At 37.1% G+C, this 25,446-nt stretch overlaps 1 protein-coding gene and 1 long non-coding RNA gene across 4 annotated transcripts in view; both read right to left on the reverse strand.

The window, feature by feature from the left end:
• The window catches only part of SETD3 (SET domain containing 3, actin N3(tau)-histidine methyltransferase), a 61,914-nt gene that overhangs the window by 25,079 nt on the left and 11,389 nt on the right, over positions 1–25,446 (reverse strand). For all 3 annotated transcript variants that reach the window (XM_059850291.1, XM_059850293.1, XM_059850292.1), the window contains exons 2-6: positions 13,103–13,212; positions 11,371–11,463; positions 8,233–8,381; positions 7,118–7,190; positions 6,353–6,609 (exon numbers count right to left, since the gene is read on the reverse strand). In XM_059850291.1, coding sequence (XP_059706274.1) covers positions 6,353–6,609; positions 7,118–7,190; positions 8,233–8,381; positions 11,371–11,463; positions 13,103–13,205 — 675 coding nt within the window. In that variant the 5' untranslated portion in view covers positions 13,206–13,212. The remainder of the gene's footprint in view (positions 1–6,352; positions 6,610–7,117; positions 7,191–8,232; positions 8,382–11,370; positions 11,464–13,102; positions 13,213–25,446) is intronic.
• LOC132329328 (uncharacterized) lies at positions 2,501–6,346 on the reverse strand. The gene is made up of 2 exons (XR_009487027.1): positions 5,923–6,346; positions 2,501–2,710 (listed from the first exon to the last, which is right to left on the reverse strand). It is a non-coding gene; the product is annotated as an uncharacterized LOC132329328 (long non-coding RNA).

Genomic DNA, 25,446 nt, shown 5'->3' on the forward strand with positions numbered 1-25,446 from the left:
TAGGTGACTTTGCGTTCTTCATTCAGTAAGAATTTTAGAATTAAACTGATCTCTCTTGTACTGGGGAGCCCAGTGCTGGACATAGTACTCTGGGTGTGGCCTCACCAGTGCTGAGTAGAGAAGAAGGATCACCTCTCTCAACATGCTGCCAACAATCCCTAATGCAGCCAGGATGCCATTAGCTCTTTTTGCTGCAAGGACACATTGGTGGCTCATGCTCAGCTTGTCCCCCAACATAATAGTGGGATTATTTCACTCCAAGTGCAGAACTTTGCACTTCTTGCTAAACCTCAATTAGCAGCCCATTTCTGCAACCTGTCAAAGTCCTACTGGATGGCACCTTACCAGAAACTGAAGTGAGTCTAACAGGCTTGTAGTTCCCTGGGTGATCTTACTATCCTGGGGATAGGGGTGACATTTACTTTCTTCAAGTCCTCAGAAAGTTTCCCAATCATCATGGGAAGATGAGTGGGAAATCATTACTCAAAGATCACTGAGAGTCATCGAATTTGCTTTGGAAAGGACCTCTAAGAGTTACCTAGCCCAACTCCTCACTGTGATGAACAGGAACATCAACTAGATCATGGTTGCTCAGAGCCCCATCCAACCTGACCTGGAATGTTTCCAGGAATAGGGTATCAACAACCTCTCTGAGCAACCTGTGTCAGCATTTCACCACTCTTTTTGTAAAAAATGCCTTCCTTAGATCTAGTCTAAATCAACCCCCCTTTTTAAAAACCATTACCCTTGGTCCTTGCAACAAGCCCTGCTAAAAAGTTGGTCCCCATCTTTCTCACCCCCTTTTAACTACAGAAAGGCTGCTTTAAGACCTCCCTTTTTTTTTTTCTCCAGGATGAACAAAGCCAGCTCTCTCAGCATTTCCTCACAGGAGAGGTGCTTCAGCCCTCTGATTATTTGTATGGCTATCCTCTGGAATCTCTCCATGTCCTTCCTGTGCTGGGGACCCCAGAGCTGAGTGCAGTACTCCAGGTGGGGTCTCTCAGAGGGACTGAATCCCCTCTCTCAACCTGCTGGCCACCCTGCTTTTGATGCAGCCCAGGGTACAACTGGCTTTCTGAGCTGCAAGCACACATTGCTGGCTCATTCACCAGCACTCCCTATGTCCATCTCTGCAAGGCTCTTCTCAATCCCTTCAACTCACAGCTGTATTGATAGCATGGGTTGCCCCAACACGGGTTCAGCACCTTGCACTTTTCCCTGGTGAACTTCATGATGTTCCCAAAAGCCCATTTCTCAAGCTTCTCCAGGCACCTCTAGATGGCATTCCGGTACTTGGAACTCTTGAAGGCCAGTCTTACCAGTAAAGGAAGGCATTTGGCACCCCCATTTCACATGTTCTATGTCACAGTCCCTGCTCCATCCAGCAGCAGGCCCACATTTCCTCTAGACCTCCTTTGGTCACCTATGTACATGTAGAGACCCTTTTAATCACCTTTGATATCTCCTGCAAGATGCAATTCCTGCTGGGCTTTACGTTTCCTAACCACATCCCTGGATGACTGGACAATGTCTCCATATTCCTTCCAGGTTACCTGTCTCTGCTTTCACCTTCCCTATACTTCCTTTTAATGTCTCAGCTTTTGCCAGGAGTTCCTTGCTGATTCATGAAGGCCTCCTGGCACTTTTGCCTGACTTCCTGCTTTTGGGATGAACTTCTCCTGAACTTAGAGGAGGTGCTCTATCAATAGTAACCATGTTTTCTTTCTTGGATCCTTCTTCTCTCCAAAGCCTTATCCCATGGGACTCTTCCAAGATAGATGAAGTAGCCAATACTGCTCTCCTGAAGTTCAGCATTGTGAACTTGCTGTTTGCTCCTCTCAGGATCCTGAAATCCACCACCTCATGGTCACTACAGCCAAGGCTGTCTTTAACCTCTGCACCTCTAACAAACCCTTCCTTTTTTGTAAGTATGAGGTCCATGAATGCAAGTAGCACCTCTCCTCATTGGCCCCTCCACCGCTTTGCTGAAGAAGCTCTCCATAAACCTCCTGGACTGCTTATGCCCTGCTTATGCCCTTTAACAGATACTGGAGTGAGGACCCTGCTGAGGACCAGGCCCTGCAAATGTGAGGCTGTTTTTGGCTATCTGTAGAAGGCCTCATTAACATCCTCCTTCCTCCTGATCAGGCCTTATAGCAGAGGCCCACTGCACTGTCAACCATATTAGCTGTGGTTCAGGTCTTTGTTTTTTTTTTTTTTTTTTTTTCTTTCCAAACTGATAACTTCCTCTTCAGAAAAAAAATGTGGTTCCTAAGTGGTCCAAAGACTACAGGCTGAAAACAGTGTGTAAATCAAGGCCAAACTGCCATCCTGGACAGCCCCACAAAACTTTTTCCAGCACATGAGAGGCAGCTATATAGAGATACTACTTACTCACAGAGTGCCACTGAATGCATACAGCCATGGCAAAAGCTATGGTTAGCTAATGGTCTGCTGATTTTGGACTTACCACTTCAAAGATTTTAAAAGACAACTAAAGTTATCACAAAATTGTCTTTTATTTAGGCAGGTAGTAACAGCCTTTACTACAGCTGGGGAAAAGATACAACACTGCTTCAAACCCATAATGTTCAGAGTGTAAACAGTTTGGGCTCTTCCACCTTCTCTAAGTGCATTCCTCGTCTTCATATCTTGTTTTGATTCACAAAAACTTCTCTGTAGCTGACTACAAACAGGCATAGAGACGCACCTGAAAATTAAACACAAAGACCACTGCATATTCTTTTTAAAAAGCTTCAAACTTGGCTGTATTTTCTTTAGGAATATAATGTCACTGTGATTGTCTGTAAACTATATGGCTCCCTCTTGTGTCTATCATACCACATTTCAGTGGACAAAAAATTTTTAACATTTAGCCATAAATATCTAGGCTTTGTTCACCCTTCTGCAGGCATGCAGTGCTCATAAATGTTAAGGAAGTCACAGACATACCTCCCTCTTCCCCTGAGAAGAGAAAACCCTGCAGCTTACAGAATTTCTCTTTGGAACAAACAATAAAAAATATCTTGCAAGCTACAAGTCTGCAGCAATGAAAGTAATCTTTTGAGCATTCCCTGTATTTTGATACCAAAGCAGAGGCCAAATGCACCACTGAAGTACATCTGCAACAACTTTTAACTATTTTTTAGTTATCAAATTACATATGTTTAGAGAGGTGTCAGTGTAGTTTATAGAGCCTGGCTAACATGCTCAAGAGTTTATTTTTGTCTGCTCAACATCCCACCTGTTTCTGCTTATCAAACCAGACTACAGTTTAGCTTGCAACAGCTGTGAAATTCATAAATCTGCCCATTCTTCACATGTAGCCAGACTAAGCACTTGGAGAAAGAGTCAGAACTGCAGCAGTCACCCTTTTTGGAGACGCTAAGGAAAGAAAACAGACCAGCACTTCTCAAACCATGTTTGAAATTGCACACCTATCAGAAGCCAAATTATTTTAAAAGCAGACTAGCAATCCTATTTCGAAAAAAAAAAAGAAGCATTTGAAGATAGGACCTGTTAACCCTTTTATTCCCCCCACCATTAGAAGTATATTGTAGACTGAAAATGTTGCAATTACAATATTTTGCCTGCACAAAGTAGTCCCTTTTTTAGTATCTTCAAATAGCAAAAAATCCCAGCTTTTATTTCAAGATGCTGCTAGCATTACTTCCCACAGTAGAACAATTATCAAAAAAAGTAAACATAGTTTTAAGATTTTTGTATTACAAAAAATGTATTTGTACTTAAAAAAATATACTTTTAAAAGGTATTTCTACTTTAAAAAATTAGTCTGCATATTGAAAGCAATATGAAAATCCTGGTCATACAGGACAGCTTTCATTTAAACACTTCTACTAAAGCACTAAAGCAGTAGTAGTACTGAATGAAATGATGGCATACAAAAATCTAAAAAACCCTCATTTAATCAAGCTTGCAGAGTACACTGCCTTTCATAGACAAGTGGGTTTGCTTTGCTTTTTTCATTTATATGAAAAATTTCTCTTTCGCTGTTTCTTCCCTTTTCCATCTGCTCATGAATTACCCTTAGCATTAGTATTTTGTGGGTCAATTTTGTTCAAAACATGATATGAGTACATGCAAGCTGATACTAAAATTAATTTCAGCTTTTATGAATAAGGAAAAATGGTACTGTTTTAGGGAAGAAAGACTTCTCTTTTTTCTCTATGAACTCTTTTCCTCCACCATTTCATAAATTACAAGCTCTTATTTTTGAGAGCAGAAGCAGAAATCAAAAATTTAAACTTTTCCATAAGTTTTCATCAAAAACATTAATAATAGCTGCCCAATACAGACAGTTGGCATTCCTGGAGCCAACTGAGTTTATTTGACTTTCTAATGTGAACAGTACTATTTGCTGAATAGTAGTGAAGAAACATTCAGCTGAAATTGTGGTTACATGGCAGTGTTGAAGTAAGGCACCAAACAATCAGGATCCACTTAAAATTTAACTAAATACTTATTACCTCTCATTCTGCCAAGGCAAGTAAATAAAGCAAATGAATCCTACCTGATCTACCTCCACCTCATGTTCAACAATGTGAAACAACAGCTATAGAACAAGACATGTAACAAGAACACAAGACAAGCAATAAAAGCATTTGTCAGAACCAAAAAAAAAATTTCTCATTTTCTGACCATTCTGTATTTCAAAGGTTTTTTTTAATTAATGTTGCAGTCACATAACCTCTCCCTAGTACTAGTGTAGGATTAGTGAAAATGATGGAACTGGTCATAGTGATAGTTCAGCTGAATGAGACGATTCAGTTCTGAAAAGAACTGCAAGAGCAAGAATAGCAGCTACAAGAACTGGATGACGTTCCACAATATTCTGCTAATAACTTGGTAAAAACAGAAGACCTTTTTAGGGTGAAAAAAATGTTCTAAGGTACAACCTTTAGAAGCTCTGTTTGATCAGGCAGCATATTTTGAGAAATGAAGTGAAGGCTGGAAGACCAGGTGTGGACTGGCAGTCTAGGAGAGTCCACAGCAAGAAAAAAGAGTTGGCTGAACTGTCATTTCCTCTACTGTGACACCTAGAAGGAAGAATTCAGTTCCCTTCCAATATCAAAGCCACTGTTTCTAGCTTATTTCTTGTGCATCTGATTTGGCTTTCACAAACCATTTTCAATTACTTCAGTTTTCAAAATGTATCCCTCTTCTCCTTATACTTCATGAACTGAATTGGTGTTTGAAACATATTCAGTTCTTGAAACACCAAACAGCCACACAAAATAATGTAACTTTTGTTAAATTAAAACAGTTGACAGAAAAGCTTTGGAACTCTGGTAACACTAAAGGAGAATAGAATAGCCTTGTGTCTTCTGACCTCACTCATGGCCAAACAAAATGCCTCTAGACACACATTTGGGAAGATTCAGTACATAGAGCCACACATTTTTTTATATAGATTGTGCCACAAAAAAGCTTTGAATGTTTGGACATGGAGGACTACCTTGAGAACAACACATCAACATTCGCTTACAACACTATATCCAGATACCAGTCAGACTAACAGAGTTCTGTCAGAAACTTGGTTTAAATCATTATTTCAGAGCACAATGAAAAGTTCACCCATCTCAAGCCTCTCCATATCCTAACTGTTACCAGATGGGTTTATCTTTGTATTTGAAAGCAATCAAAAATAATTACACTAAATAGAACAGAAAACAACAGTTAATCCAGTTCATTGGAAATGCAACATATGCAATGGTTTTATTCTGTCAATTAACAATTATAATTTTACTTTGTTAAGTGCAAACTACACATTTTTCAAGCAATCATGGAGGCATGCATAGGTTGTAGATCTCTGCAGGTCATGGAGAAAAGTTTCCAACCCACAAACTTCTAGAGACTGGCTAACAGTAGCAAGATGAAAGCAGTGACTGGATCATTCCTTACCTCCTTTTCTCCAAAACAAACAAATCCAGATCCCTTAGTCTCCCATACAGATAAAGGGCTGAAACAAATTACATCTTAATAGCTCTCCTCTGGTCTCATTCCAGTTTGTCAACAAGTTTCCAGTTTGTCAATGGGTATTTTGCACTGGTGGGCCCAAAATTGTACAGTATTCCAGATGAAGCCTCACCCATTTTTTTAACAAATGACAATAGTCACTTTTCTCAACCAACTAAATGCATTTTTATATATCTATAAGCCTACAGAACCACAAAATTTCCATAGCAGTTCAAAAAAACAGCAGGAAATTGCTTTAATGATTCAGACTTTTATGGGCAATATACTTGTACTATTATTCAGCACCACTGTTTTCACACCTTCCACAATAAGGATCATGAGAACAACATGTATATACTATATTTAAGGTTCTTACCTGAATAACTTTGTAGAAATAGGCATACTGTCGAGCTGTATTTTTATATTGGCTAAAAACATCATGTATGGCCTGAGTTGATTGAAGATACTGTACTTCATCTTCTTCAAAATAGAGAGGAGTATCATATTCACTGGGGAGAGTCTGGATGTAGGGCAGCCAGAAAGAGTTGGGGTTGGCTCGCTCACAAAGGAGATGGAATGCCAATGTTATATTGCCCATGGCTTGAAGAATTCGATCTTGAGAATACAGAGATCCTGAATTAACCAAGAAAGGTGAGGAACTAAATTGATTCTCCATGGAAAATATCATCCTAGATTTACTTAAATTAACATGATTAAATAACAGGTAAGCACTTAACAAAAAGAAAAACTTTTCAGGTTTCTAAAATATTTATCTGCCTACACTGTATTATACCGCAAGATTTTTGACACAGCAAATGCCTCGTGCACAATTGCATGACAAAACTAGAACAATATTCTCAATACCTCAGAACATTTTATCTCCCAGTACTATACAAGCTACATAATACATGTTCAAAATAACACAAACACTTGTGGAAGATATCCAGTGCACTCAGCCAGAAACTAACCGGGAAATTAAATTCTTTCCACTGACACTTCAAGTTTCCAAGCATTCCAAACCTGATTGCTGGCATGATAAGCAAGCCCTGTAATAAAGAAGATCAGCTAAAAAAAGAAAGTCTCCTACTGAAAGATCCCATAAATATTAATTTATTTCTTAAGAACTTCCTTGTGCTCTTACCTAAGACTGAATTTTTAGCTGACTCAACCGTCATCAACAGTTTTCTAGGAACCCACAGAAACAACTCTTCAGCCTACAGAAAGGAAAGAAATGCAATGGAGGGTCAGACAGCACTTATATTATACGCCAAGTGTCCCAAATTTACACTAACTTTAAATTACAAGCTGTTTGCATTATTTTTTCAAATCAAAATTATTCTGAATCTAAATTCTTCCTTCTCTTCCACTGCAAATCCAACAAACAATCTGTGTTTCATATTGTGGTAAGCAGTATTTCAATCTGCATTACACAAAGCTTTAAAACAGGCACTCAGATACAAAATAAAGCCCTTCCATTTTGGAACTGCTAAGATGTACAACACAACCTTAAAGCTACAGACACATATTGATAATAATTATATCATCACATATTTTCTCACAGCAGAGTTTTTTCATATTGGCTGTTTTTATTCTAGAAGAACTGTTCAGGATTTTCATTAACTGTGTGCTAATGAAGCTCTTAAATGATTATACTGGGTTCATTTTCTAACAGTCATTCTACAACAGCTGATTGGTCTTCAAATCTGCTTCCCACCTAAAAATGGGAATAGAAAGACACAATTTTAAATGCTTACCTTTTAACAGTTACCTAACTCTGTGTGTGTCTAGACTCCTTATCTGATGATTAAAAAAATCCTTTACAATTATCATAATTTGGGGATTTTTTTCATTTTCACTGGACAACAGGTATTGCAAACACCTCTTTCTGAGAAAAAAGACCAATTTTTTAAAAGAAGAGACATGAATGAAGAAGAGAAGAGACTAGGTATTGCAAATACCTCTTTTTCAGGAAAAAACTTTTCCAGTTCTTTAAAAGGGACATCAAAGAAAAGACTAAATAGTTAGAAAACATGGAATAAAGGGATACATAGGTGTAAAAGATTGATTAAAGATACACAGTACTATCAGTAGTCATCAAAAATAATACTCTATTTTATCAATAATGTTATTCTCAAGTACACAATGTTTCAGAACGGCATAAGCAGGTAAAAGGGGGAAAAGGGTGAGCATTTCAGAGCTCTGCAGATACATTCCAAACACAATTTTCTAATCTAAGTCAAATGTTCACATGCTCACCTTTATCTCTCTTGTTGCTTTCAAACCAAATCCCTCCTCTTCAAAGTTAGCTATTTCAAAACCCTCTGTGGATGCTCCATTTTCAGTTGCCCACTTTATCAATTCAGGGAAATAGTCATCTCTTTTTCCATCAAAGACAACAGACAAACCTATATACACAATTTATTGAAAAACAAATGCAGAAATAAGAGGATGCAGAAAGATAAAATAGGTCAGTATAGAAGCCCATGTTAAAAGCTATCTGCTATCTCACAGCAGTGCTACTTTGAAGAAGCTAAGTCAGAACTGGTCTGTGTTAAGTGTTACTCAATATTATATAAATGTCATACCCAATTTTCATCAAATTCATTATTGTGCCAAAATGGCTTACCAGTCATCCTAAAAAGGCAACTACCCAAACTGAGCAGTAATGAAATATGAAACTCTCTTCTCTCCCTTTTAATAAAAGCCAAAATATTTCCAATCTTAATATCAATGATAAATGAAATCACCACAACATGTTGATATCTGAGAGGCAAGCTGCAATTTCATCAATTCAGCTCTGCAACTGATGATAAGCAGATCTTGAGTTTCTTCTTTCACATACAAGACAGTTAGCCTTTTCCTGTAGCATATGGATTTACTAAAATATCTAAGGATAGATCTAAACTATCTAAGGATCATCCTCCTGACATCACAGAGCTCATCCAAATTTTACACTTTCCTTCTCCGATAGCATGTGGTCCACCAGTGAAATCACAAGCCTCATTCATTTCCTCAGCTTTCTTCTACTGTGAATTCATTTGAATCTCTCTGTAATAGCTCCTGGCTATACTCAGCCAGCTCCTTCTGTACCTCTTTGCCTCTGTCTGCTCTCTTCAACCCAAACTCCAGAATCAGATCACATTAAAAGTGTCCAAAGGTCCCCAAAATGCTTAGGCCATTTTATGAGTGACAAAATGTCATCAGCAAGATGCTTTACATCCAAAGATATTTTGGAAAATACATTTTGAAATTAAAATTATTTTAGGGATGTAGCATTAGCATATTTAAAATATCGCCCTCCTGCCTACAAATTTTGCAGTTCAAGGCCCAGAACCAATCAAATCTGTAGTTAACTTGGAAGTGCAAGTATCATTTAAAACTTTCATCTTTGATGATGCAGTATAAAAATTTATTAAGCATTTGCAAAGTATTTTTTGGAATATAATGCCCTCACAAACATAGTAAGACTAGTTGCATGGTTTCTACAGAACTTGGTAGGTATTTACACTGTCCAAGATTTTGCTCTTTTGATTTCCAGCTTTTGCTACTGTATAAGACTACTGGAAGCTTTTAACATCCAGCTTGTACTTGGGACCATTCTTTAAGCAACTCTAAAATTCTATTTCTGTTCCTCATATACAATGTGGACCAGTACTTGCCAATTTTTTCCAAATTAAAGAGAAGACCAGTTCCTTTAAGTTATAAGCACTATTGGGGAATAATAGTTTCTACATGGAACAAAATATAGCTGTACTGATGAAAATCTAAATTGAAAATTAGCTTTATTTAAGATTTTGCTAATGAGTCAAACAAGGAAAATTTTAGAAATTAAAAATACTCAGTTTTCAAATTAAGAACTTTCTATACTGAAGATTATTCTAGTTCACATCCTGCAACACCGTGTTCTAGTCAAGAAAAGCACAAAGTATAACATCTTTGGCAATATATATTAGTTATATGTTATTAGCTCTAAAGCCTTTATTAAGTTAGCAAACTCTGTAGAGTAACTATTATGTTCTATTAAAAATAATCCTGAAAGACACCATACCATTGCAACCCACTATGTATGTAAAAATGTTACATGGAAAGACATTTGCATGTCAATAGCAGTGTGGTTAGTAGGTTTTGTATCTTCCAAAGAAAAAACTATGCTCTATTAACATGCTCCTGTTACACTGCTTCTACCATCTCTGCCAGCAGCACCTTCCCCATGGATAGTTTAATCTTTCTGGTGCAGAAGAAGGATTCAGAGAGGCCAACCCCAGGGCTAACTCTACTCTTCTTACCCTGAGTTATGACTTACTTTAACACATATATTACATCATAAAAACCTGCACATGTACAGTAAGTTTACAGAAGTCATAGCACAGTTAAAAATGAACCAAGTTCACATCTACATCACTACAGAATGCAGTCACTGAAAGAGCATCATTTACTCTTCCATACACCCTCTACCAAAAACTGATGTTAAGAGGTGTGTTAAGTCCTTTCATGGAGTGAGATCTTTTTGCAGCAGTTAAAATATATTAAAAACAGGTGTAAAAGGTAAATTTCAAGACTCTTAAATATTTGCTTTATGAAGTAACACCATGAAATAGTCAAGTTCCATTTATATGTAGTCTGGCTTTCTTGCTATACCTGTATAAATACCAGAGAAGAAAGAATTATTTAGGACTTTTTCAGGTACATCCAGCCCAAATCTATCCATTGCAAGTTATTTCTCAGTCATTAAAATATATCTGTCATAAAAGAGGTTACTTTTACTAAAATTATATGAAAAGGATTTTTTAGAGCATGTGCCCAAATATAAGAAATTAATATTAAAAAAGTATTATCAACAGCAAGATGTTACATTCCATAATAGAAGAAAACTGATCTAGTATGAAAAAAAAGCATACCTTAAACTTTGGAAAACTGGCAATAAAATTCCTCATGAACTGCAATATTACAATAATTTCTTTATTTTGATTATGTGCATCATTTAGAGCAGAGAGACTTAATAGCTGCTGCAGTTATTTTGTGTATTTACATACTTTTGCCACCACTTGATGTCCTGATGTTGTCTTGCTGAAACTGTTTCAACAGCCAGTAAAGCCTTAATGTAAAACAGCTACAAATTTAACTTTAGAATGTTCAGATTTATAGAGGCAGAGAGCAGCAGACTATGCAACCAGGAACCAAGGCAGCCTATTATTCTCTAAGGATTGTTACTTTTAGTCCTTCAGATGGTGATGAGAAAACAATCTCAAGCTCCTTTTTCTACTTAACAGACGGAATTCTCACAGGATCATCTGTCTGTGATAATCATTCAGAATTCTGAGTATTAAAATGGTTAATGCCAGTGGTGAAGCCCACCTGAACATTTCAGAAACACTGCAAGTGTTTCACATTTACCTTTCTGCTTTTTGCGGATTTTCTCCACAAGCGAACGGATCTGTACATATTCTTCCCATTCCTTACCAGGACCTGGGGGAGGACTGCTGCATTCTGGAAATAAAAATGTTTTCTTTAATTAAGTACATTATATATATATATATATATATACACACACATATATATACATGCACAGACACATATATTTTAACCTCAGAATTATGGTTTCACAGTAACTTAATAGAATCTCAGTATTATCTGTCCTTCAAATATGTTTACATGGCAAATAAAACTATTTCCACTGTTATAAACATCCTATTATATGAAAGGTGACTAATTGAGACTTTTGAAATCTTAACACTATAACTTATTTTATTTTTAATATTCCTTCAGATATAAGAAATAGCAAATGCCTAAAAACCTGGGAAGAAAAGAAAGTAAACAACCAGGCCATTAAGTAAATAATATCTCAGATAAGACAAACAACAAAAAAAGTGTCTGTTTTCAATAATTCAAGCAAAACACTCTGTTTACATTACCCTGCTTGCCATCACTCTTGCTGTAATGAAAGCAGATAATAATAGCACAGAGCATACCTTAAATAATTGAGAAATTTGCTGGTACATACATTCGACCTGCCTAGTCATTATTGTTTTCATAGATGCACAAGTACTGCAGGGACAAGCAAAGGAACACAAAGCCATGCTTCAGCTTTAGATTACATCCACAGTGTCTCTGCCAGTATTCCAAATGTCAGTGTGTGGATTTCTTGATCTAAGCCATGTAAATCCAAGTGGACAGCTGAAGATTACCTTGCTCAAGTGATTTGAAAAATCTTAGCATTGAATAAAATATGGAAGCTTGACAAAAAGAACAGCTGATACTTGTCTTTGCTTAGCAAATTAGATCCACATTTTATTTTTGGTAGCAAAGCAGAGGCCAATTGTAGCATAAGCATCAAACTGCTTTGCCAACTCCTTGTCTCCTCCTCATGAGCAATGCTAAGAAAAATTTTAATTTTTCGAAAGGCAAAACTTAGATGTGTCCAGAATATGAAAATCTGGAGTTGTGTTTCAAAAAGAACTGTATCACAGCACAGTTACTAATGACAGTAGAAAGAGTCAATAGTATTTTAGCATCATTGTATGAAATTATGCTCTGCTTTTCATATTTACTAGAAATAATGGATGAGTTCCAAGTTCCTCAACAAGTGAAACAATCTTTGGTCTATACACAAGATCTAAGCACTACGAAAAGTTTCCAAACAGCAACAACAACAAATTTATCTAAGCAACAAAAATATCTGTGCAGTTGAACTGAGTTGTATTACGGCTTCCCACAGTTAATTCCCCTACTCTAGTATCAGCTCAAAGTACTGTTCAAGTGATAAATAGAAACAGTATAAATTTTCAAGTTTACAAGAAAAACATTTTTGACAAAGCTTCAATGCCAAGTTATCCGGTTGTTTAAAAAAATTAATCTCACCCAGTATTTATGCTTGTATTCAGATGAAAAGCCAAATGCTGCCACAAATACAGTCTGTCCAATAAATACCCATTTAAATAAGCCAATGATGGCATATATTAACAGAGATAGTTTAGTATGTATCTCAGAGTATCTACCTTAAGCACTCTGAAATAGCAAGCTTGGCTACTTACAGAAAAAATGCAAGTCACTGGCTTCAGCAAGAAAATATTTTTGAGTGGTTTGCACAGCATCCCTTTTCCCAGAGAGGCATAAAAACAAAACTTACTTTGCAATAACTCGCTAATTAGATTCAACATTTCCTTTGGAGATACTGTCGCTGTGGCTCCTGTACCTGACTTCTGAGTTTTTACTCGGCTTTTCTTCCCCATCTTCCAACTAAAACAGATTAAGCAGTACACTGTCACCAATTACAATGAAACAAAATATGATAAGCATGAATGAACAAGATCTTCTTTCACTAGTCACATGAAAAAGAAAAGAATGAGAAATTATTTCTCGCACATATATATGTGCAAGTATTATTTGCATGGCCTGAACGTAAGAGCTGTACAGTGCAATCTGAAGCAATATTTCATGTAGTTGCACATTAATTACTTCAGGGTAATTAGAAACTAGAAATCTTAAGAGACAAAAAAGAAAAATTATTCTAATCACATCCAAATTCATTAGTTGTGAACAAATATTATGGATTTCAAAGTATTCAGGCTATAGAAAACCAGGTTATTTTATCTCATCAGCTGCATGGCCAATAGCAGCTGAATTAGTATTTTGACTGTATGTTACATAGTAATTCAAAATGAATTGAAAATTAAGCATTCCATTTCGAAATAAAATCAAAATACCATCTGTATATCTTTGCTGCAGCTTCTTCTGATTCAAGGCAACTACTTAAAAAAAACTTATTTTCAGTTCCGAAAGTAAATGGAACATCATCTCAGGCTGTTCTTATAATATTCAGTGCCCCTTGTTCTCATGCAGGACTTAAATCACACAACACCTCCTGGAACAGCATTGTAGTAAGGTGTGAAATATCCAGGAAATTTCTCACATGCACTGGGAGCAATTTCTGATGCTGGCACTGAACAGGCTTCTAGAGGAGGGGCTGAGCAGGATCTGGTACTCATGAATAAGGAAGAACTGCTTACACATGAGACAGCCAACTGCCTCAGATGCAGTAATTGTGAAATCATAGCATAAGTCTTGAGAAAAGAAAGGAAGGAAAAAAGCAGACTAAAGGCTCTGGACTCACTGCAGTAGACAGAGCTGGGACTTGCTCAGGGAATGGTAAGCAGAATGACTTGGGAGGCTACAAACGAGTCCACAATAACCAGTCATCTTCCTAGACTCTCTTCTCTGAGCACCAAACAAGCCTTCCCAAGATGAAAGAAAATCAGAAGGCACAGCAGGAGGCCAGCTAACTGTACACAGGACTCCTCACTGACAGAGCTCAAATGAAACAGAAACATAGGTAAACTGGAACTGGGGACAGGAAACTGGAGGAGAATATAGATGCACTGTCTGGGCAAGCAGAGGATAAAAGAGGGAGGTCAAAGCTTGTTTAGAGCCAATATTGAGGATGAATGTGAAAGGCAAGAAGAAAAGCTTTTACCATGAGCAGAAGACACTCTGAGGAAAGTGTAATTCAGCTGCTAAAACAGGAAGCTACCTAGTGATAAAAGGTATAGAAAAAGTTGAGACACCCAACACTTTGGGCATGGTCTTTACCAGCAAGGGCTGCTATCAGGTTTATCATGTTTCTGCATTTACCAAAGTTTGAGAGGAAGGAGCAACCAAATCAAAAAGCTATCTAGGTAAGCTGGACCTATGCAAGTACATAGGATCAGATGAGAAACATCCAAAGTACTGAAAAAACTAGTTGATGTCTCTGGAAGGCTGCTGGCTACCATCTTTGAAAAGTCATGGTAACTAAAATCAAACAAACAAAATCCAAATGAAAGGCAAGGTGGAGGCAGCAGAGAATAAAAGATCCAGAGAACTAGAAAACAGTGAGACTCAGCTCATTTGCAGTATAAAATGCAGAATGAGTTTTAAAAGGAAGTTATTTCCAGGCATGATGGACATAAATGTGACTGGAATCAGAAAACAGACTTCTAAAGGCAAACCCTGCACTGCCTTAAGCAGAAGGGTAAGTGGCTTCATGGACCAGGGAGAATTGGTGGTTGCCAGTGCTTTGACTTATGCAAGGTTTTTAACACTGTCTTCCATAGCACCCCAATTGTCAAACTGAGGAGACATTGACTGAATAGGCAGGAAAAAAATTCCTTGAATCATGAAGTTCAAAGAGTTTTGGTCCATAATCCTTTATGCCCACAGATTAGGTGCAGTATTTCTCAGTAGACAATACCAGCACAGAAAGGATCCTCACACATTTACAGATGATATAAAATGGGAAAGGCAGCCAACACGTTGAAGGGCAGGACCAGCATTCAGAAGATCTCAACTAACTGGAGGAAGAAGCCAGAAGTGACTTTGTTAAGTTATACAAAGATAAGCATCCTGCATTTGGGAAGGAAAAGATCATATACAGCATCATAGTTGCAGACTGGACTAGCAGCAGCTCTGCAGAAAAGGATCTGGAGACTCTAGCAGACAGCAGATTCAACAAAAGCCAGCACCCATAAACCAGTGAAAACTAACTGCAGTTTGATCTGCATAAGCAAGAACATAAACAGCAGGTCAAGAGAAGCAATTATTCCCCTCTGCTTGCAGTGGTGAGGCCACATGTCCAGTGCTGCAGTTCTGGGTCACACAGAGCAGGAGGTACTGGCAAAATGAAGAACATCCAGAGGAAGGCCACTAAAAGGGCTAACACATAAAATGAAAGACATCATTTGTTCAGTCTGGAGATGAAAGGTAGTCCACTACTGCCTTCATCTATGTGATAGGGAATTATGCAACAAGTGAAGGCAGATTCTTATTGCAAAACACAGCAAAAACTCAACAGGCAACAGACACACAATGACTCAAAGGAAATTCCACACAGGCATATGGAAACTCCTCACCCTGAGGATGGTTGAGCACTGAACAGGATGGAGATTTAACAGCATCTCCAAGCAAACTTGGAGAATTAAAAAATTTGACATGGCAAGGCCCTAAGCAACCTGATTTAACTCTGAAGCTAAAGCAAAAAATGGAGCCTCTCAATCTCCAGATCTACTTTTTTTCCCTACAATTCCACATGTTATTGCAACTGAAGTCTTCACGTCTATAAGTAGTCTATACAGTAAATAATAGCTTCCTGTACAGCACAGAAGATTCTATGTCCAGTTACTTTGCAGTGAGATGGGAGAGAGACAGCCATGTCCACAACTTCAGACATCTCAAAGATTTCAAACATCTGCCCAAGTCATCAAGATCACCACAGCCACAGCAGCTTTAAGTTACAACACATTGCACAGTAACATCCATAAAATGCAAAAATCACTGTACAGAAGCAGTACTTTGGGCTCCAGGTGTTTTGAACATTCTGGATATACAAAAGGAATAATTTTATCCTTGGTCAGTGTAGTTAGCTGACCCAAAATTACATGTTTCCTCTCATATGCTACCAAAAAATTTTGCTCTTTGGCAACTGGTATTAACACTGCAATGTATTGACCAGCAGCTGAAAATTCTAGTAGGAAAGGTATATAATCTGGCTGTTTACCTTTTCCATTAGGATTAGAGAGAACAAGAAGCTACCAAACCCAAGGTTTATTTTAAATAGTAACTTTGAATGATCAGGAAGCAAGCTAAGTTAACACTGTTAACTTATTAACTCAAAATAAAGGAGCTCAAAACTGACTGAAAAGCAACACCTCATAAAAGGGAAGTAAGGCAAAACTATATGGTGTTTTCCAAAGGGAGGGCAAAGAAACTGAGTCTTTCATTTTCTGACATTAAACATAGTACAAGAACAAAACTAGCTCTGAGTACACACAAACTGTGAAGTCCTGGGCATATCCACATCCCCTGATTTTAGCACTCTCTGACAGATAGATGTCAGAGGCACAAACAACCCACCTGTGCTGCTTAATTTTATCAGTCCCCCTTGAGTTGCATAACTTACTTTCCCAATACAGTTTCTACCATGAAAAGCCCACACATGCAGCTGGTAAGGAGAGATCCCACAGATTCAATGTGAGAACCACTGTCTGATCACATCTCTTTGTGTTTCTGAATGAACACTGGACATCCCCTTGAAAGGTGCTGTTCTACCACAAACAATTACATTTGATATGAGATTTCTTAATATTTTTCAGCACAGATGAAGGGGGCAGTAGTGCTCATAATGTAATCCATGTTGAATTTATAATAGTACTCACTGGAAATAGGATCGATATAAAAGGTCAACCTGCCATAATGCAATGTGAGACAAAGATAAAGAATAACAATACCAACAGAAATTTACTTAGAGTTTACTTTCATGGTCTTCTCATTATACAGTCTTTCCTTCTGGTTTGTTTTTTTCTTTACCCCCCCCACAGTTTCCTCATGGTACATCCTTCACAAAGACTTTATTTGCACATCACCTATTATATGCTCCCCTCTCCTATATGCCATCCTGCTACATTTATTTTAGACTCTTCAGCTCTTAAGAAAGATCAAGTCAGATGGGTCTGTAATGGATCCAAAGCAGGATTGTAGATGGAGTCCAAAATCTTAAGAGCAAGAACAGTACAGTTCTGTGTAGATTCATACAAATGTTTTCTACATTTCCTCTAAGTCTCTGCATCTTTAGAATCATCAGAAAATAAAAGCTCTCACACACCGTATATTTCATTATAAAAGTTATAAATTATGACCTATAGTTTATATCAAGGTACTCATAAGTATTAAGATATGCAGGTCGAAAAAAAGAAATTATTTTGAAGGATTTTGTTTTTGCATTTCCAAGAATGAAGCAAGTTAACTGATCAAAAAACTGGGGAAAAACAATCTTAGCAAATGTTCTGTATAAACAGCTACCAATATACTGCATGCTTTTTTCTTTCCATTATTTTTTTTAAAGTTGTATTGAGAGGAATAATCTGCTTGAAATATAAACATCCATCAGTAAATTTATGAGAAGAAAAAAACCAAAGAAAACTGTGCACATATTATAAATGGAGACATGATAAGTGCCATTGTGGATTCAGAAAAACAATACAGCAATACATAAAGCTGTTCAAATATGGTACACAGTCAGCATTCATTTTTGAATTTTTCCTTGTATGAAACAGGTTAGTAGCAAAAATCCATTATTCCAATGAAAGTATTGACAAGAATTATGTCTAAAGATAAAGCTGATTTTAGAGGATGTGAACTTCAGCTTCCCAAATACGAGGAAAAGGAAAATTTGAACAATGCTTTGTATTTATATTGCCACCCTAGATGAATATTGTTTCAGACACCAAAACCAGAAATCTAGCTGAAATCTGGTCTACACAAGTAAGAAATTCATACGAGATATGTCTCAGCTACTACTGCTGCTCAAATAACACACAGCAAACATACCATAGAAAAAACAAGCTCATTGAACACAACTCATAAGATTGATGGCACCATAATAAGAAACGCATTTTTTCAGTATACTGCTACCAGTATATGAATATGAAATAAGCTCTGTAAGTATCTCTGCTCTCTCCTTTGATGTATGCATCCTGTCTAACTATTGCTTCTTAGCCATCAGAATTTCTACAGAGATAATATTTTGCATGCACGATTAAATTAGCAAGTCTCTCTCACACACACTAAAAAAAGCAAAACCATCAGACAGATACCTTGGGATATCTGGTTAAGGAAGTATTTCCTTTTAAGGAATCATCTACCTTGATCAAAACTGTACTTTTGGATCCAATTCCCAATCAGAAAGGGTTTCTACTTCCTACATACTCATTTTCATTCACTGTTCAGTTACATGAAACAGATATAACTATTTAAACCTAATGCATTTGACAGCTGTATTGTTTAGCAAGAGCCATAATTTGAAAGGATTTGCTGCTATACATAGCTGTCTAGAAAATGAATTCCAAATACCAGCACTGTGAAGTCTATGTTCCATTAAAAAGTCACACATTATAGCTTATAAAATAAATAATTTAAAAACAGATTATGAATGTTTTTTTTCAAAACTTCTGAAATCTAACAGAACACTCCATCCAATTTCATATTTGGGAAAAAAGTTTAGTTAAGGAGTGCTCTGCTGTATTTAACCAGCAAATGATGGTTATAATGATAGTGGGAGAGCCAATATGGAGAAAGTAAGTGTGCTTCCTTTGTGAAACTATTTTTGTAATTCAGTTCATGAAACAGATTATAGAGTAAAATTTCCATAAAAAAAAAATCCTAGAATTCCACAATATATTTGTAACTTCCGGGGGAAAAAAATCAGTATATTTTTCATTTTAAATAAAATTTCAGAGAAAAAGTTGGATTTTTTTTCTGCAAGTGACTACAACTATTGTTTAGAAAGAAAGTATGAAACCTCTTTTTGACACAGCAATGAAAAGAAGGGGTGTTTGGCAGTACCTGCATGACAACAGAAAAAGCAATAAATACATATAAAAGATATATATATATATAAAATATAAAATATAGCAGCACTATCTGGGGAGAAGCAAAACAAAAAATCCTTCAGATGAACCACAAACTTTATGGATGTCTGAAGAAGCAGCACACACTTCAGTGGAAAAGCAATTTGGGTTTTTTTTTTTCTCTTTGAGTTTGGCTTTCTGGCTGTATTCTGGTGAATAGCTTTTAAGTACTATGCCATGTTTTCTTTCAAATGAACGTTGCTGAAAATTCCTGAAAGCATTCTCCAAAGAGCGAGTACACTGACAGCAATGATGAATAGGCTTAGTAATACAGAACACAGCCACATTTCCAAATATAGTGTATCAGCTGGCTTGACAAAGAGAATCATGCCAAAACTGGCAGTGAGGGGTGTAAATGATCCATCTCCCTCTCTAATACTGCTATCAAAGAGCAGTATTGGGTCAGACTTTGAACTGGTTTCCACATCACACACAATAATAATATTTTAATGAGCTGTAAAATACACTTCCTTCTGACTTACAGCTTTAAAAAGTGAGCATGTTTACCTAACAGCTTTAGAAAGTAACCATGAGAAGTCTGCACAAAACCTCAGAAGTACTAAAGAACTGACACCAAGTGAATGCATTTTTGTTGTTTTATTTAAAAAATAACCATGACTGCTTTAGCATTCTATTTAAGAAACCTAATACTTCTGGTATAAGAGAGTTTGACTTCATCACAAGACCACATTTCCTTAAGGAAGCAATGCCAATTTTGCCTGATAAAACACAGATCTTTCCAAATAATAGGTCAGAAAAAAACTTCCATTTAATCAGTAACAAACCCCCCATTTCACTGTAGTGCTACATAGAACTGCAGTCAGATTTGATAGGAAAAAAAATTAAAAGATCTGTCACTGAGCACTGTAAAGACACCTACCTCTCCCCCTCTCTAACTGGGTAAAAATACAAGTTGCAACCTTTGCTACAAAACTGTGAATATGATCATTGAGCTAAGTAAACACTATGTTAATTTTTAACTGTACTGGACTTAAAAAATTTATCCTACATGATGCAGACCACATGAAGTCTCATTCCTTCTGGATGTGTATGTTGCTTTCTTTTCCAGTGGCTTCAGAATCCCTGCAGTACTCTGTCACCCTCCTCTCTTCCAGAACTCAGAATAGCTTCAGCTATTACTTTTTACTTTACAGAGCAGTAAACCAGCTACACAAAAATTTGCCAGACTTTTACATACCAACCAAGTCAGGAATTCCCACAGCAAGAGTTATCTCTCCAAGTTTAAGTTCACTTCGAGGACTCGGTACATTTCAATGCAGTATCTTAACATTGCATCTTCTTTAATTCAGATCCTTGTAGATATTAATTACATTATGTTCTCATCATTACATAATAGTTACCACTCCATGCATCTACTTGGCATACACGGGCACAGATGGCAGAGGGGTGCAGATTTAGAATCTGTATTAGAAGGATACATATGGGTAAACAAGGGCAGACAAGAAGACAAGGGAATTCTCAAGCCATGCAAAGAGCAAGGAGAGGTGAGTATTGTAGGTGGCTGTGGGATACATTCCTTGGTTGCATCAAAAGGGAGGACAGTTGAGTAGGATGCACGCAAATGAGGCTTGCAATTTCTTTTTCTAGCTTGACGGCCTAGCCTAAGTCCTTTTCCCCTCTGCTTCAGAGAGGGAAGTGTATCATCTCTTACATCAACATATGTTAAGAAGCCAGGGTCTTAAAGGACAAACTTAATCCTTACAGGCAACTGACAGGAGCTCTCCAATCTGTATGTAGGAGAACACAATTTTTCACTTGATATGACCAGTTCTACACAGAATGTGATCTTTGGCTTCCACTGATCAAGTTTGTTTTTTTCTCCTAAACTTGAATCTCATCACTGTGGCTAAAAAGATAAATACATTTCATAGCAAATAGATGAAATCAAGAAGTGTAAGAACAGTGTGGGTGGAGGAAGAGATCTGTGATCTTTAAGAAAAATTCAGCTTATACATTTACAATGAACACTATGTTTTCTTCTGAAAAACCACCTACATCATGTCATTTGGAAACCACATTAACATTCTCATCACTCCTAAGGTATTAATCTAAATGTTCCCACTAAATAAATGACTAATTAGTTACTGATTCAATCCCTTTCCCCCAGCTCTTTCATCTTTGATGTACTCCACCCCTTCTCTTCTTGCTATTAATTCTCCTCTCCTATGACCCCCTTTTCCTTTTTCTTTCACTTCCTCTACAAACTTGTCCCAAAATCTGTTCTAAATACAAATGTCATTGCAATTCACTGTCTGTGTATTTTCTTTCTCCAGCATGTCTCGGTTCTTCTGTTTAAGCTGCAAGCTCTTTTGGAAGTTGGACCTTCTGTGATTGTAGAGAGGAATAATAACAAATTAATTTCTTTTTAAACAGGATCTGAAGTATTTCTGTAACACTGATGACAACGCTGATAAAAATGACCTAAAGAAAGCACTAATAAGATTGATAATAGAAAACCCCATATTTTTTCCACTTATGACTGCCTTCCACTTAAAATACAATGTGAATTTATGTTTCCCTTAGCCATAACCCACACAATTTCCCTGAAGAGCTAGCGTTGATGCATGTGCTCCTCTAGACAAGATGCTGTATTTATAACCAGTCCGATGCACAACACAACTAACAGAGGGTGCCCTAGGATCTTCTGCTCTCCCAAAACAACTTGCACCCCTCAAATGCAGCTCCCTCTTGCTAGTTAATCTGAACACTCTATTTTATATAAAATATAGACCAGCTGCTTAGGCTTCTCATTTGAATGTCAAGTCAAGAAAGCCATCTCCAGCAGCAACCCACAGCTCCAGACACTCACGTTCTGCAGGAAGAGAGACATCCTGGAACACACTTATATTGGTTACATGCTGCAGGTTTTTTTAAATTCCATTTTATGAGGTTCTGCTTACGATTGCCCCCTCCCTTTCTAGTGTCTGCTTCCTGGACTCAAGACCACCCAAAACCACAGGTCTTCCTCCACAATCTTTTTGATTAAAAAACACTTACTACATTCCCTCATATCTTCCCATCCACAAAGGACTGCACTGAACAGCTTCCACCATCTCCTGGAGGAATAGTGAGAAGTTGCCCTGCTCTGTTTCTTTGTGAAGTCTACAGTTTTCATCCTTACCACAGACTCCTTTCATCCTTACCACAGACTCCTTTTCTTCTCCCCTCACCTCTTTTACCGAAGGCAAAGTAACAGTGACAGCAATCAAGAGCAGGCTACTTAGAGACCTACAGGAAAAGCAGGACAGAGGGATTTTCTCGGATATGTTCACGCCGCTTCTTGCGGCCCAAGCTGCAATGTAGGAAGCTTCCCTTCTTCAGGGGGCCTGCGAAATTATCCAGGGCAGCTTCTCCTACTTCCTACACAAACTCACATTTATTTTCTTTTCAAAGACCTGATTGAACCTCATGATCTATTTGCAATAGGACTCGGAACATTTTGTTGCTCAGGTAAAGCAAATTAAATAGGTTGTCACCATCACTTCTTAAAAAGAATGATCTTCTTGAGAAAAAGTCTTTGAAAGCCTCATGTCTTTTGATTCAGTTATTTCCTTCCCATACCTTTTCTCATCTTTCTCACTTAGCAGATGGATTTTATTCCCTTCAGGAGATAGGTACCATTTACTCTGTCTGCCCTCTCTGGGATAATTGCTTCTCACAAGCTTTTTTTATTTTTGAGGAATCTACCACACCAGCAGTTGTAAGCTTTGCTGTTCTCTAAAGCAGACACAGTACCATATAAAAATTACAATCATCTAAATAAACTTAGCTGAGTAAGAATAAATTTTTACCCCAATGGGGACAAAATAAAAACTGATACAGAAAATGTCGCTCTAGCCTTTGCTAATGAAAAGAACTTACTGGCAAAAAAATTACTAGAAATGTATGTCCATGTTCTTAATGCTTCCAAATGAATGCTTTCTCTTCCTACAGGATGGGTTTGAGTACAATTACAGTATATGTAGGCCATTGCTTTAAAAACAGTTACCATCAACTAAGTAAACAAACAAACAAAAAAAAGGTTAGGTAATATTTTTGCTTTTGTACTTATTCAGAAAAATCCAGTTCTTGCAAAGCACCTGTTTTTCAGCCAGACCATCTTCTTACTTAACTCTTCATATGGGCTGTTTACTAGGGCATAAGACAGTCACATGATTGACAAGTGCTTCATTAAACCCAGATGTAAAATTTTGATTGTTTGTGAGAACACTACTTACATGTTTTGTCCTGGAAGAGCTGTTTGCTATGGCAGTGTAATCTCAGAAGAAACACCAACAACATATAAAAGAAACTTTGAAAAAGTTTCTTCTACAAAACAAGTAAGATTAGTTGTTGTCTAGATCTAGCCTCCAAGTGCTCACATAAGAAAACTTCCCAAATGGCCAAGCCATAAATACAGAAATGTTAATATGGACCAAAATATTTATTAGCCAGTATGTCACAGAAAGTTACTTTGACTTTACTTGTTATCCTGTGAACATACATACTACACAATGCTTAAGTAAAAGTGCTCATATGCCAAGACATGAAGCAGTAATTATGTGCTACCTTTGCTGTACTTAAATGGCTTTGTAAAGATCTAAATATTCCACAACTTTCAAAAATAGGTCCTGTGATGGTTTAACATGAGCTGTTCTACTCACCATTGCAATGTGCCAACAAGGCTCAAAATCACTTCAGTATGTCATTTCAGACAGCAACTCCTTGGCCATGCTGGCACATTTACCAAGCAACTTCATGGAAATCTCAGTATTAATGATGACTAATGACATCAAAAACTAGGACCTGCCATCATAATTTCCTGTGTTTTGCTCAGTCAGACTACTTTGCAAAAGTAGAAAAAATTAGTTACATTGATAACTATGAAGGCACAAGTTAAAATTAAGCAATACTATGTTAATAGAGGTGCAACAAAACACTGTAACACTTAATACATTACTCCAGAGTGAACAGCTAAGAGCAGAAGTTCTGTCCCAGTCCAAGACAGCTGATGCACTTTGAAATTTTGGTAAGGTCTTGCATGCAATTAGGACTATAGAATGATGCTATTGAAGTATATATTTCCATGCCAATTGTTTTTTAACCCAAAATGTACATGCCAATAGCTCTGTCTTGGTTACTAAGAATCATAGTAATTTCAACCACCAAAAAAGAGGCAGCACCTCTATAAATGGGGGAAAGAACTACTAATAAAAATTTAACCCTTTCCTCCATTTATGTTACTGAAAAAAAAAAAGTGTGTGTGGACACCATCCACTTTTTTTTTTCAAATTCTCTAGAATGCACAGAAAAGATTGATGCATATTGATACTTATCACTACATATTTACTGTGACCTGCTTCATGTAACAGCTAAAGCAGAAAAAAAGGAGCCTAGCTGAATAGCAAAAACAATTATTGGGTATCACTGTGTAAATTTTTTTAAGTCCTTTTTTAATTGCATTATAGTCAATAGCATAAATAACACATAACTAGGCAATAACATATATTCCAATTAACTGGATTGTCTTAAAGGAAGAGATTTAAAGCTGAAGACACTTAATGCCAAGGACTACTGTTTAATTGCAACAATAATTCCACATAAGTGGAATGCCCTCAAGCAACCTAGTAGCAATTGGGCCCACAATTATCGCTACTCACTGAAAAATTCTCCTCTCAGTTCAGCTTAGTTTTTGTTTTAACACCTTTGCCTACCCTCTGCTTTCTACACCTACTGCAACTCCAGTATGATTTACTATTGCCTCCCACACTGCTCCCTTCCAATTAGATAATTATGTAGGGCCATCATACTGACAAACCACGTCTCCAGTCTCAGCATAGACAGCACATCCTATAAAGGGATGGCCACAGTCCTGGCACCCTTCCCATGCACCTAGTTCTCATGTTGAAGTTACTCCTCCAAGCAGCCAGGTGATGCAGATGTAACCATACATCAAATACATCACCTGCACTTCATTGAAAAGAACTTACTACCCACAGAATCCTTCCAGTATGTTGACAAAGTTACAAAAATC

Source organism: Haemorhous mexicanus, chromosome 6, assembly GCF_027477595.1.
Source record: "Haemorhous mexicanus isolate bHaeMex1 chromosome 6, bHaeMex1.pri, whole genome shotgun sequence".
NCBI classification, from domain to species: domain Eukaryota; kingdom Metazoa; phylum Chordata; class Aves; order Passeriformes; family Fringillidae; genus Haemorhous; species Haemorhous mexicanus.